The 15,397-nt window shown below is 38.3% G+C and overlaps 1 protein-coding gene across 3 annotated transcripts; it reads right to left on the bottom strand.

Moving 5' to 3' along the window:
• Nucleotides 1-56: 56 nt before the first annotated feature.
• ercc8 (excision repair cross-complementation group 8) lies at nucleotides 57-15,395 on the bottom strand. Of its 3 annotated transcripts, none has more exons than XM_077561129.1 (12): nucleotides 15,015-15,395; nucleotides 14,788-14,883; nucleotides 13,953-14,054; nucleotides 13,754-13,877; nucleotides 11,834-11,915; nucleotides 11,162-11,230; nucleotides 10,377-10,443; nucleotides 7,511-7,614; nucleotides 6,618-6,742; nucleotides 4,552-4,749; nucleotides 960-1,046; nucleotides 57-573 (listed from the first exon to the last, which is right to left on the bottom strand). In XM_077561129.1, exons 1-12 carry the CDS (start codon nucleotides 15,089-15,091, stop codon nucleotides 508-510), a joined length of 1,197 nt encoding a protein of 398 aa, XP_077417255.1. In that variant the 5' UTR covers nucleotides 15,092-15,395; the 3' UTR covers nucleotides 57-507. The 3 variants fall into 3 exon arrangements, with proteins under 3 accessions (XP_077417255.1, XP_077417256.1, XP_077417257.1); XM_077561130.1 differs by having other exon boundaries at nucleotides 13,953-14,068; nucleotides 15,015-15,036; XM_077561131.1 differs by lacking the exon at nucleotides 15,015-15,395 and having other exon boundaries at nucleotides 13,953-14,005.
• Nucleotides 15,396-15,397: the final 2 nt, after the last annotated feature.

Here is a 15,397-nt window from a genome sequence, read left to right as displayed (position 1 = left end):
ATATATTTCCCCAACAGAAAAAAAGTTTTTTTTAAGTTTACACATTCTACTAAACACACAATTATGTTTGTTTATTTGAAAATAGTTTTACAAAGGCTGCTTAAGGGGTGTCAGGGAGAGGCCACACTTGGTATCACTCCTGTCCTGTCGAATGTCGTAAGTTTCGGCATCAGGGCCCCCAAGATAAGCAAAGATGCAAATTTACACCAGGAATGACTTAAGCCATAATGCATGCTTTTCAATGCAAGGTTACTCCCATCCATGGATTTGCTGGTGCTGGCAGAATTTTTTTTAATATAAACACAATAAAAGACAAAACACACATATGCATAGCAGTCCTCTTACTGTTCAAGCACTTAAAATGTCAAGTCAATCAAACATAATCCTTAAATATATCATGATGTCATGATTATTGTCTCACAAGAGGATTTCTGCAGTCTTTGAATCTGGTCATTTGCTATCAACATCATTAAAATAATAATGTATAGTCCACTGGTGCAACCATCATTAGTCTTCATCGCTGCTCCACGCGTCCTGGAAGGCGGGGTTCACTGACGACATCCCCGCAGCATTCTGTAAAATAACGCAAAAATCAACATCCGCCGTACTATAATACTGTAAGTGTGCTTTACATTCTTTAATAAAAAATACATAAACATTCACTCTTCTTCATCTTGGCTTTCGGTCAGAAGAGCTTTTGCGGTTTAACTGGAAATCTTGACTGTCGTTGGTGCTCCTTACAATTAAAAAGAATGCGGTGATGCAAGTGTGCCTGGTGTGTGCATAATAGAACGGAGGGATCTTGTTCTTACATTCCTGGCATGGTGATTAAATAAAGTCATCATGTTAGGAAAAAAAACAGACCAAAGTCAGTTAGTTACGGAACTTTTACGGTCATGTCTGACTCATCATCCTGGCAGAAATACATATTTGCGTTTAGAAGTTAAAAAGTGCGTCACCTGTTCGGACTCTACATCCACATCTGGGCCACGCAGGACCGGAACCCATGCCAGGATGTTACCATCTTTACCTGCGCTGTACAACTCCTATATGACAGGAAAACACACAAATAAGTGACTTTGATTGTGTTATGTAGACTAAATGAGTTCCTTTGATTGTTGGTTTAGGCACCGAAAAAAAAAAAAAATCATATCTTGATCTGATAGCATTTCGCAGTTAGATAAGCATCTGAATGTTGTTGTTTTTCCCCCATGTCAAAAGTTGTTTAACCAAACAAGAAGTTTTCTTTAACAAGGTCAACTAAGTTCAAACTGAAAATACATCATACATAATTGGGCAGTTGTCGGTTGGCCGCTCGAATCCGGGCTACGGCCTTCCTCGGAGTTTGCGTGTTCTCCCCATTCCAAAAACATGCATGTTAGGCTAACTGAAGGCTGTAAGTTGTCCTTAGGTTTCAATGTGAGGCTGAATAGTTGTTTGTCTATATGTTTCCCTGTGGTTGGTTATAACCAGTTCCGGGTGTACCCCGCCTCGCGGCCAAAATGAGCTGTGATGGGCTCCGCCTCGTCTGCATCCGTAATGAAGACATGAGAAAATGGATAGCTGTCATAACTGCAACAAAATTAAAGAAAGGGAGACAAGTTTTGGCAGTCACTGACGTGATCCAAGGGGGGGGAGAAAAATTGTGGCAGACAGAAACAAATGCATACTGTAAACAAAATGTCTGTGATTTAAAAAAAAATGTTTCCCAACTTTTCCCTTAAATTTAATTTTTTTTTTTTTAATATTACAAAATATTGGAAAAAAGGCTCTGATCCTCACAAAATTAACCGAAATTAAGTTCCAGAGAAAAAGGCAATAACAAATAAAATCTTAAGTGCACATTTTGTAAAATAAAATAAAATAATAATAATAATAATAAATGATAAATAAATTTATTTCAGTTAACCTGTATGCACCAATAATTTTATTTTCAATATTGTATTCATTTTTTACAAAGTATTCTTTATTTTTTTTACATTTGAAATAAACAACCCAGAATATATCAAATACAAATTGACCATTATTTGTGTGGATTTTTTGTTTTTTGATATGTAAAAAAATACAATGTGAAAAAAGACAATTAAGAAGTATTAAATAAATATTTCCATTTTTAAAATGCTGACATTGTGTCCAATCCAAGCCAATCCACTTTATTTCAAGCACATTTTATAAACATAAAAACAAACTCCTTATCGTGCTAATATTTTTGTAAAAACAAACAAAACACCATTTATGCTGGATGTAATTATTTCATTTTTTTATGTAGTTAGTGGAAGGATCTTTGGATGAATACCTAACCATTATTTAAAATCCAAATCCAGGTTCACATTACTGAATAAGAAAAAGAAAAAAAGTAAAAACACACACACACGCTCAAGAACGCTCCTTTTCCCGCTCCGTGAGTTTTCACTCCCGCAGCGCCAGTTGAAAACAACAACTCCATTATTTTTCAACATGCCTAGTGGGGAAAGAGCAGACAAAACGGACGAGACGGAGGACTTAAAGACTTAGATTGGAGAGCGCCATATCCGAAATGAGTAAGCAGATGCTGGAATTGATCCAAAAGGTGGATCTACATCAAAACCGAAACGAGGAGCTTCTGAAGGAAATCCAACAGCTGCGGATTGAGAATCAGGACCAGAAGAAGGCGATGAAAGAGAAAGATCAGCACATTGCTGACTTGGAGAAACTGGCACAAATGTCATCGTTACCGACACTAAAACCAGGCCGCACACGTTTGACAATTACACAACTAGATATTTGACGAATTGCCATTTTGATTAGCTGCGTCCTATTGTATTCTGGGGACGGGAATTAACAAGCTTCGGCTTCCTCCCGTCAGCCCTTTTTCTTTCCGGGTGTAATTAATTGTATGTGAAAATTGACTGTTGTAAATTGTCTCAATGATTGTCCGAAAGGAAAAATGAACAAATAAAAACAAAAGACAAAACTTTTCGTCTTTGTATCATCGTGGGGACATCTCATTGACGTGATGCATTTCCTAGCCTCTTCCCCTAACCCCAACCATTCCTTACCCTAACCTCAACCATAACCCAATTCAAACCTAAACTCTAAAACCAAGTATTGCCCCTCAAAAAGAGGTCTGAACTTCTGGGGACCACCAAAATGTCCCCACAACTTCAAGTCGGTCCCCACAATGGTAGTTAAACCTGGAAAAACACGGGTGTATGGGCCCTACAAAGACAAAGGCACACACACAGGTTTGTTTTATTATCTTTGTGGGACCATCTCATTGACATTTTGCATTTCCTAGCCCCTTCCCCTAACCTCAACCATCAAAAATGATTGCCTACCCCCATTCCTTACCCTAACACCTCATCCATAACCCAATTCAAACCTAAACTCTAAAACCAAGTCTTGGCCCTCAAAAAGAGATCTAAACTTGTGGGGCCCAACAAAATGGCCCCACATGGACGGGTGGGCCCCACAACTCTGTGAAATCCCGAAATGTTGGCCCCACTATATAACAAAAACAAGACCATGCACACACACACACACACACACACTAACTTGTCTTAGTATCATCATGGGGACATTTCATGGACATTTCCTTTTTTTTTTCCTGAAAAAAAAATAATGCATTTCCTAGCCCCTTCCCCTAACCCCAATCATCAAAAAACATTCTTTACCCTAACCTCAACCATAACCCAATTCAAACCTAAACTCTAAAACCAAGTATTGCCCCTCAAAAAGAGGTCTGAACTTCTGGGGACCACCAAAATGTCCCCACAATTTACTATCTTTGTGGGACCATCCCATTGACATTTTGCATTTCCTAGCCCCTTCCCCTAAGCCCAACCATCAAAAATGATTGCCTACCCCCATTCCTTACTCTAACCTCATCCATAACCCAATTCAAACCTAAACTCTAAAACCAAGTATTGCCCCTCAAAAAGAGGTCTGAACTTCTGGGGACCACCAAAATGTCCCCACAATTTACTATCTTTGTGGGACCATCCCATTGACATTTTGCATTTCCTAGCCCCTTCCCCTAAGCCCAACCATCAAAAATGATTGCCTACCCTCATTCCTTAACCTAACCTCAACCACAACCCAATTCAAACCTAAACTCTAAAACCAAGTCTTGACCTCTAAACTTGTGGGGCCCAGCAAAATGGCCCCGCATGGACGGGTGGGCCCCACAACTCTGTGAAATCCTGAAATGTTGGCCCCACTATGTAAACACACACACACACACATATATGTAGAAGGACTTATGTTGCGCCATCTTTAAGTAAGCAGGCAACTAGTGGATACAAAGCAGTGTTTAAACACACAAGAAGCATGAAAACGGATCATGGACATCCTGGAAAGCCATTTCAGCACGTGTGGCTTCTTTGCCGTGAACTATGAGTGACAAGCAGCTTGACTGCATTCTTATATCGAAGTACAAACAAAACACAAACATGACACAATGCACATGCTTGAGTTGTGTCATGTGATCTCTCTTGCCCTGCTAGGCTCAAACGTAGCCAATCAGCAGCAATTGGGGAGGAGCCAATACAGCGGCCATCGGGCAGGTCTCACCTGGTGGTCCGGGTGAAACTCGCAGCAGTCCACGTGGTTGTAGTGTCCCCGCAGCATGGTGAGCAGCTGGCCCGAGTGGAGGCCGTAGACGGCGACTGAGCTGCCGCACGGCACGAACACAAACTCCGGACTGCAGCCCCGCGACACCGTCAACTGACGCCTTTTGCGGCTCTCGTTGCTCACCTTCCCGTAGTTCACCTGAGGGGGGGTGAAGACACATAGGGGTGAAAAACGAGCATTAGTTTAGATAGGAGCGTTTTGTTGACTGATTAGTCAAACATGTTCTACTATGAGCCAGCTCAGGTTTGTTACGTTCCCATGAGGAAAGATCCTCTACCCCTTTGGTGACGATGTGTGTTGGTGGTGGAGCAAAAATAAAATAAAAAATACACATATCAACTGCTGCACAAATCAGTCGAGCTGGAAATGAGAACTGCAAGATGCGTTAAAGAGCTCTGAGCAATGTCGCAGTATCCTCAGACTTTAGTTTAGACCAGACATGGGCAAACCCCGGCCCGCGGGCCAAATACGGCCCGTTATGCGTTTCAATCCGGCCCGCCGAACCTATCCAATAAGGCTAGAAAAAAATTCAATTTTTTTTTTTTTTTTTTGTTCAGCTCAGTGGCCGAGTGATTAGAGTGTCCGCCCTGAGACTGGGAGGTCGTGGGTTCAATTCCCGGCCGGGTCATACCAAAGACTATAAAAATGGGACCGATTGCCACTCTGCTTGACACTCAGCATTAAGGGTTGGAATTGGGAGGTTAGATCACCACATGATTCCCGAGCACGGCGCTGTTGCTGCTCACCGCTCCCTCAGGGGATGGGTCAAATGCAGAGAACAAATTTCGCCCCACTTAGATGGGTGTGACAATCAGTGGATCTTATCTTATCTTATTGGATTTGGATTTGGACATTTACAGCAGGAGACGGCACGGTTTTGTGTTGAACACAGCAATAATGTCCTGATAGTCCAGAGAATCGGTCAATTCTTTTTTGAAAGAAAGCAGGGACAAAGAGTTCAGTCTATCAGTCAACATTGTGGCACTGTTGCGTGTTTTGATCCTTTTGACAGCTGAAGATAGTCTTTCTACATGTTGTCATGGGTGAGGTGAGGAGCGCGCATGCAGGAGACTGTTGATATTGGTGAAGACATCCCCGGGGCGTGCGTCGAGCACTTCTATGAGCGTTTCCTCGTTGGCTTTTGGCTTCTTTTTGAGCTGCTGCACAAACACCGTGTGCTATGCGTCCCCCACGGAGATGGAAAAGTGGTCAGAGACGGATTGGATGTACGCGATTTGTCCTCAGCGCGTGACAGGCAGCAGCGGCTATCATGCAGCCGCATGTGTCACACGTACTGTGGGCCCGGGTTAAAAATGGGTGGGCCAATGGAAAAAAATTCTTTAACTTTACGCCTTGAATTGAAATCTATTAATAATAGATGCAGTCACCAGGTTTGACAGATCACAGTGTATGTGCTATTATAATCTATTTACATTTCTCCTCCCACTTTGCCAAATAGTGTGTAAATGCCGCATCTTGCATATTCATTGAGGCAAACGTACTACCTGGATTAGGGCTATTTTATAATAATCATAATAATAATACATTTCATTTAAAAACAGCACCTTTCAGAACACCCAAGGTCACTTTACAAAGCATAAAAACACAGCAAAAGTTGAGCTAAAACAATAAAAATGAAGCTATTAGAAAAGCTGTTTTAAATATGTGGATTTTGCACATTTGAAAAACGCAGTCCTTAGTGCACACTATAAGTAAATTGGGTTGTACATTTATCTGTGTGTTTTTACTGTGCTATGAGGTCCAAATACTCCTGGTCCGGCCCATCTGTCAAAATTTCAAACCCATTGTGGCCCGCAAGTCAAAAAGTTTGTCCACCCCTGGTTTAGACGATGATTTAAAAAAATAAAAAATAAAATAAAAAATGTTTCGACGATGATGTCATAATGTCGCCAGGTAAATAAGGACACAACAGGTTATGCAAATACAGGCTTAAAGGTTTAAGTAAGCGTTTGGATAATTGTAATTACAGTCATCAAATAACATACCAGGGTGTTTTCCCCTGTGGCGCTGTTCCACAGTCGCATCCGGTCGTCGGTCCCAGATGTGAGGAGGTGCAGGCCGTCACTTGTGAAGCACAAGCCGTTCACTCTGCCATTGTGGGCCGTGTTTACTAGATAGTAGCAGGAAACTGAACTTGAACTTCCTTGTCACACTAGCCATAAAAAATACAAATGTGAAGATTCTCTTTATGTCTTATATCATCCAGTGCATGATAATACGCAAAGGTTGAATGGACCGATTTGTTGAATTTGTGTTTTTTTTTTTTTTAATTGTTGTTAATTGTGCTAACAAATAGACACTTAGCTACTGTTTATTGATGCTTAACAAAGAAAGCTCAAGTGGGTAACCTTATATGGCCCGCCGTTAATTCAAAAATAAAACTTACCGTTATAATATTATTATAAAAAGCCCCAAATCATTAAACCCACAAATGCAAATTACATATACAGTAGTAGTAATAAACATTCATTAGATTTTTTTATTGTATTTATTTAACATGGCCCTGCAGAGAGGTTACTTATTTTGTATTTTTTAGAGAAAAAAATACTGTATTATTTTAATATATCTGTATTATTTTGTTTAAAAAAATAATATACAGTACTGTAAGACAAAACAAATATTTAAAAAAAACAAACAGTTAAGGCTTGCAAAATAGGAATTTAATCATATAAAATAATTATAATCGCCATCACATGGAGAGTTGTGGAGAATTGACCCTCGCTAAAGAAACCTAAAGTAATTAAGACAGAATATCCTCATGATATTACAAATCTATTGCTCTCTTCTTTAATATCTTTCATACAAACACACACATTGAAGTCCTGCAGCACATTCTTTACAAAACGAATGTCAAAAACGACAGCAAATGGAAGCCTACCTGCCTCCGAAGCGGCTTTTGACTTGTCTCCGTTGTGCTGGTCCAGCGTAAAGAGGCAACTTGACGCCCGACGCACGTCCCACACCCTCACTTTGCTGTCAGCACTTGGGGAGACAAATCACCAAGTCACACTTTTTTCATAGTTTGGTTGGTCCAGAGACTCCCGTAATCGTGCTCAGTTTTGTTTTAGTTTAGTTTAATATGGCTTACCTTAAGGTGAAGGCAAAGCACTGAAAGTATTTGCCACTGTATGTTGAAATGAATTGTAATGCCATTCATTCCTTCTCCCACTACAAAAAAACTTATTTCTTCACTTGTTAATTAAGAATAATAGCATAGTATAATTGTTGTTGTTGCATGAATGAATGATGACTACATATGAATTCCAATGAGTAAAACAGCTCTCAGTATGATGCAGTGCAATTGCACACCACTGAAAACTCACAATAATAAATAGGGGTGGGAATCTTTGAATGTCTCACGATTCGATTCGATTCCGATTTTTGGGTGTGCGATTCGATTCAGAATCGATTTTCGATTAGGAACGATTTTTGATTGACAATGATTCTTGCTTCAATTTATAGATGTTCAAGGAATCGTAATGATCTACTCCAGTCTGACTCGCTAATGCTAATTAGCGTGCTAGTCGCGGCACTTTTATCACTCAAAAGAACGGCTCCACGCTGCAAAAAAAAACAACTTTTATTGGAATAACTTGATCGTGACTTTTTCCTTCTACTCTCTAATGTGGCTACAACTTAACAGCGTATCAGACTGCGTGGAACCACACTGCCCCTAAGTGGCCAAATCGGGTACAACATAAAAAGTGCTCCCAATAAAGGCACACACAAACAAAGGGAAGACAGTATAAAATAATTTAAATAAAATCGATTTTGGGACATTTAAAATCGATTCTGAATCGTACTAAATGAGAATCGCGATTCTTATGAGAATCGATTTTTTTGGCACACCCCTAATAATAAACATGTTAAAATCCATGCTTCTTTGACAGCGTCAATCAAAAGTGAACATAATTATGTTTGTAGAGGATGAATTGGGCAGGTGTACCTATTGTTGCCTTTATTTGCCACTTCTCTGTGTGTGGGGATTTAACATGCGGCCAAATTAAATATCACCAAGGCGTCGCCGCATGCTTCCTTTGAGTCAGTTGTTTTCAAAATCACTTACAGTCCAAAGGGAAAGCAGCGCATGGGTCCCACTAGATTAATTAGCGGGTCTAATGTAGCATAAAACAGGTGGGGGCTGCATCTACCATATGTTTTAGTGACACGTCCGCTGGAGTGCTAGAGATGTGCCGCCATCATTTTTTACTCCAGACCGCCACGTGGCCAGATGGCCGGGGAGGGCAATGACAGCAAGAGCTGATGGAATGATCCCGTGACTGTTATTTCTCTTTTTGATGGGTCTCTGTGGGCGAATTAGACTCACTGGACACTTCCTAAGGTATGCCTGCACAATATAACAAGACCCAGTACAAGAACAGCATAAAAATGCTCCTTTATTAATGATTTATTTTGATATGAATCGAATGTTAGAGCAACTCCTCAATAGTAGCATTTAATCAGTGGAAATTCCTGTTGAACTAGAATTGACTTCTATTAAGACTCCATTTAAAGCCAGTTTCATCAAACTTAAGAACCCTTATTTATTCATTTGACCACTAGGAGTAGGTGATATGGCCTCAAAATAATGTATTACAGTTGTAATATATTTAGACAAAACAAGCTCTCAAATTTTTATATAAAAGCTTTTTTTTAAAAAATTCTTTTGCTGCCCATTTTCAGACTGATATCGTTATATACACTATAGATATAATAGTTGCATGTAGACGGGGGTGCAAAAAGTTTTAAATGCGCACCATGAACTAGTTTGTCACATTGCATTTTGCATACCAGGCACTTTGCTTAATTTTTTTGCAGATTGATGGATGGGGCGTGAGTCTACGATAAGTGATGGTGTGGAAACTTCAAAGTGGGGAACCGTTTGTTTCGCTTCAGACTGCAATGCATTACCGATATGAATACAATAACACACAAATGAGAAACAGGTCATGTGAGGGAGCACACAGGTTCCATTCATCGTCTAACATAACACAGCATCAATTCTGTGGACTAATGAACCAAAAGAAGCGTCTACTTGGCATGAACACCTGCGACTCTGCAGGTTGATGTACAGTAAATATGGTCGTTTTAACAGAATGTTTATTATTGCGGTACATTAACTCATTCACTGCCATTGACGGCTATAGATGTCAAAAATTAATTTTAACTATTTCTATTAGTTAAAAAAAAAAAATCCACTTTTGCTAACAAGAGTATGAAAACCTAGAATTTTATTTTTTTATTATTTTATTTTTTTTTCCTGGAGAGCTCAGTATTGTTCATTCGGTATTTTTTATTGTAAATTTAGAACAGATATAAAATTATTGATTAATTGTTAGTTAACTAGTGAAATTGTGTGATTAATTACAATTAAAAAATGTAAATGCCCGACGGGCCTAATTGAAAAAAATTGATAAATAAGGGGCGTTTAATCGTAATTAATCGCATGATATTTTTATATCTGTTATTAATGTATAATAAAAAATATATAGGTTTTCATAAAAAATTAAATGAAATGAAAAATTGTTAAACTAATAAAAATAGTTCACATGCATTTTTGACGTCTATAGTCGTCAATGGCAGTGAATGAGTTCATTATAAAAGTATTCCAAAACGTTTATTTTAATCACTTAATTGAATTGATTTATTAATGAAAAATAAATGTGGTAAATGTGAGAAATGGATTCAAATGGAATATGACCCTACAGCTTTGAGATGTGAATTCAATTGTGAATGTTGCCTACCTGGCCGTGGCTAGGATATGTTCGTATCTGGGTGACCATCGCACGGACAGGACTTCTGCTCTGTGACCTGAGGTGGGGATAAAGATGCTTGTTTTCTTTTGTTTTTTAATCACCTGCAAATTTATGCTGTGTGTATAACTGCATTGCAGTAAATTAGAGTATCATGGAAAATGTATTTTAGTAGTAGTTTCAAAATGTGAAACATGCATTATATTAAATTTCACTTAAAAAATATATATATATTATTTTGAGGATTATACTGTAGCTCCCAGCTAAAAAAAAACAAAACACAAATTCAACACAGAAATTTGATTGTCAAAAAAAAAAAAAGAAGACGACTTTTAATGTAGTAATTGAGCAGGAATTACCGATCTGAAACTTTTTATGAGTCAATATAATATACTGTAACTAAAGAGTTCTACTTTTGAAACTACTCACACACAATTGAACTTTTTCTACAATATTCAAATTTATTGAGATGTAAATGTGTGGGTACACTGTCGTGCAAAAAAATATTTACCCCCTTATTGATCAGACTTAAATGTTTCAGATCATCCGATTCTAACAAATATTAAAGATCTCACAAAAATAACTCAAGTACGAACTGGGGTTTCTGAATGATAAGTTAATTGTGATTAACCAGTGTTTGAAAATTTCACTAGCCACACCCACGACTGATTAGATGTGTAATAAATATGTCAAAATATCAGAAATGAGAAAGAGGGGCAAATACTTTTTCACAACACTGTATGAATATGTGTGTGTTTGAGGTCCAGACCACTAACCCTGCAGGACGTGGATCTTTGAACCAGACTTCAGGTCACACAGCTGAATTTTAGGATGATTGGTGCCAACTAGGATAATAAAAAATAATAAAAATAAATACAAATAAAAAATACATTCTGCCATACATTCCTCCAAAACAAGAAGATGTTTCACAGAATTCTACAAGGGAGGTGTGGTTGGAGAAAGCTCGAAAACTGGACTCCCGGGTTCTCTGAAACAAGGTGTGGTTAATCTGAACACAGATAACAACAGCTAACAACAAGAGTGCTACCAATGCACAAGCGAGTCATTGTTGACTAGAGCATGTGAAATTCGGCCCAAAAATGAAAATATCAAATTCAACGGTTAATTGGCTTATTAGAGCAGGTTCATTCAAAGGTGATTTTTTTTTTATAGATCTACAAACAGGCGAGTCACACAGAGAAATACTTTTTTTTTTTTGGGTGTGACTACAGCAACTGGTATGGAAAACCTGCTGTTCCTGTTTGGTGATGTAATGGCGCAACACACCTCATATCACTCATCTCTCTGTACTTCAGGTCGCATCTACAAGGCAACTTGCATATGATCCACTTTTGTACTCTTTCGGGTACCCGTGGTCCGAGGTAAATCAAGATGTAATAAAAGTAATAAATCATTTTTTTTTTAGGTTTTAATCAGCAAATACAAACCTGCTATGAGACTGTGCTTCCTGGCGATGGGCGACAGGTGGTGGCTGTAGACGGTGCCCTCAAATTCAAACACTTCGGCGGGCTGAGGGGGAAAAAAAGAAAAAAAAGAAAGACTGATGGGGGTTAAAAAACAAGCAAAGCGTGTCAAATCTTTATTGTACAGGTGCATCACAATGATTTTAATATCGCCGAAAAGTTCAATTCAAAAAGTGAAACTCATACAGATTCATTAAAATAACGTTTTGGAATACTTTTTTAATTAACTAATTCACTGCCATTGACGACTATAGACGTCAAAAATTCATGTGAACTATTTTTATTAGTTTAACAATTTTTCATTTCATTCAATTTTGTTATGAAATCCTATATTTTTTTATTGTACATTAATAACAGATATAAAATTATCATGCGATTAATTACGATCAAACGCCCCTTATTTATCTATTTTTTTTTTTCAATTAGGCCCGTCAGGCAATTATATTTTTTAATTGTAATTAATCACATGACTTCACTAGTTAATTAACAATTAATCAATAATTTTATATCTGTTCTAAATTTACAATAACATTTTTTTCTAGGTTTCCATACTCTTGTTACCAAAAGTGGATTTTTTTTTTAACTAACAGAAATAGTTAAAATTATTTTTTGACGTGTATAGCCGTCAATGGCAGTGAATGAGTTAATGGGTAGGCTACCAAACAAACCTGAAAACCATGACCACAAAACCGTGATACCGTGACACTCCTAAAGAATACTACTGTATGTACAATGCAGTATTTTAACTGTATTTACTGCACTACAACAACAAAGCCAGTGGCTACCTAAGCCATTTGCACATTATGCTGCCCTGTGGTGGCTACAATGCAAATTCTCCAGCAAATATAAAACAGCCTCTGTTGCTCCACCATCTGTCACTGGTTGCCACCACCGTCACTTGTCACCCTAGCAGTGAGGCACAAAGAGGAGCCTATGTTTGCATAAGCATGCTGCAGCCCCATACACAAATGTAAATAAACTAGCTCATGCTGTAATATTGTAATATGGAAGACAACAACAATACGAAATGGAATAAGCTATAAAAGTTCAGCCGGTTCATTTCTTGCCCCTTCCCTGAACTTGTGAGGTAACTGCGAGGCCAGTGAAACTGTAGCTCAGAGCAGAATCGGTCATCTGCGACAGGGTGGCATAGGAAGGCAGAAAGCGTGAAGCAGACAATTAGGAAGGCACTGGACAAGAATGAAAACAGAGACGGGGGTAGGAACATCAACAAATCAGTATAGTGGAACCTCCAAAGTCTGACGTTTTCACACAATTTAGGGTTGGACCACAATTTCAGATGTATTACAGTGGAACCCCGCATACTCGCAGCTTGGCACCCATGGATTTGCATATTCGCAAGATTTTTTTTCCAATTTAGTTTCTGTATTTCAAAACATGTTATATATATATATCGCGATTTAGGGTTAGGATTTACACATTAAGCATGGAAGAATGTTATATTAATGGGACATTAAGCCTTAATATTTTATTTCAGTGCTGTTCAAACGTGAAACAGACTGCAACCTGTTTGTTAAATGCAGTGGCTCAGTTATAAGCCTGAATTTTCAGATAAATAAATACATTTTCATACAAATCTTACAGTGTACAAGTTTACTGATTAGTATTTTCTAAATTTGAGTTTAAAAAAATCGCAATATTCAATTTATAGATTTGTATAGGGATTAATCGGTATTGAATCGAATCGTGACCTATAAATCGTGATACAAATCGAATCGCCAGGTACTAGGCAATTCACACCCCTAATATATATATATGTATGTATATATATATATATATACATACATATCAATTATTACACTGCTTCAGCAAAAACTCACTGTGTCACACATTTATAAAGCTGGCGTGGGAGTGACATGTCACCTTGAGAGTCTCCGTGTCCCAAACCTTCATCGTCTTGTCAAAGGAACTGGATACAAACATGCCAGTGTCGTATGGATACCACTGGACCGTCTCGACACTGAATTTGTGGGCATACTTGCTGGACCTGCATTTAATTACATTGGAAATTGTCAAAGAAGTGCTGCTCTCTAGTGGACAAAATATGTCAAATGGGGCTCACCTGCCAATGGTGGAGACAGCCTTGCAGGTGTACTGCGGTTTCCCACTGAAATTCTCCAGGTCATAGATGACAATCACTCCATCAGCACCTCCAGACAACATGCTAAACAACGCACACTTAAGACATCACACCACTATCAATTTGAATCAAATACTGTTCATTGTGTACATTGAACTGCTGCCCATTCGAGTATTAAAACTCCACTATTCACAATTTTTTTCTGTGGAAGCTTAATAATAATAATTTGCAAAAAAAACAAAAAAACTCACCTATTCACACCTATCTACATATTTTAGTTATCTTTCTGGAACAGGCTACGATGTTGTTAAATGCTCTAAGGCACCATGTTTGCAAACTTAGCAACTAAGAGGCCACAAGATGGTGGCAAAGCACTACTTTTGTCTTCTCAAACCTCCTCAACTCACTCAACATATTTCCACTTTGCACTATGATGCCACAGGATGACAGCAATACTTGATTGTTTTGGCCTGATCACAAAAACAGTGAACAGGTGAGTTTCTAGCAAATTCCCCCTAATTGTGTCACGGTCAAGGTAAGGTTTATTTATATAGCACATTTAAAATACAGTAAATGCTCCCCAAAGTGCTGCGCATATTAAAATGTATCTATGATAAAAACAACAGAAAAGAAAATATAAATTAAAACAATACGATGGAAATGCTCATCTTAAATAACAAAAAACATGAAAACCCTGAATTGGTGAGTCTTTCGGTAAATAAATGGGCATAGGCTCCACAGGAAAAAAATAAGTGAACCATGACTATGCAGGGGATTAATGGGGTTCATAGGAAAGAAAGCTGGACATTTGACTCACTATTTGCCTTCTATTACGTCAATGTCAACTGTATTGACACCATTTGCGTGGATTCTTTCCATATCTCTGTCTGCATTCAACTGCAAGCTTAGTACCCTTCAAGACACATAAAGAGGGAGAGCATTGTTTACTGCGAGACAATAAAAGCTAACACCAGTTATTTAACTTTAATATGTATGTATAGATTTAATATTGCAGATACAGTATAACAGAGCAAAGTTGTTTACCTTCTCGTCGCCTCCACGCGCCTGAGTCGCAGAGGGTCATCCAGACCGGCCCTCCTTGCTGCCAAATAACCCAGCATTGTTTCAAAATAACAAAACAGGGGTTTAAATTAGTGCATAAGAAAGATTTGTTCGACGCTAACAACGGGGCTAGCATGTTATCTGCAGTAAGGTGAGGGTTTTCTAAAAAATAGACACGTTTCTCTCGCTGTTTGACATTATATCTCATCTGTGGCTATACGACTGTAACATCCACAATACAATGCATTGTGCGCTCTTCTTTAAGTGGCTTTATTTTTCATTTACTTTTCTGAATAACACGACGCAAAAAATACCACCATCTTGAAAAGAAACACTTCCGGTAACAAATGAGTGATTGGTTCAGC

This window comes from Vanacampus margaritifer, chromosome 3, assembly GCF_051991255.1.
Source record: "Vanacampus margaritifer isolate UIUO_Vmar chromosome 3, RoL_Vmar_1.0, whole genome shotgun sequence".
Classification (NCBI taxonomy): domain Eukaryota; kingdom Metazoa; phylum Chordata; class Actinopteri; order Syngnathiformes; family Syngnathidae; genus Vanacampus; species Vanacampus margaritifer.
The sequence above is the reverse complement of the archived record's forward strand: the minus strand, read 5'-3'. Positions and strand labels throughout refer to the sequence as shown.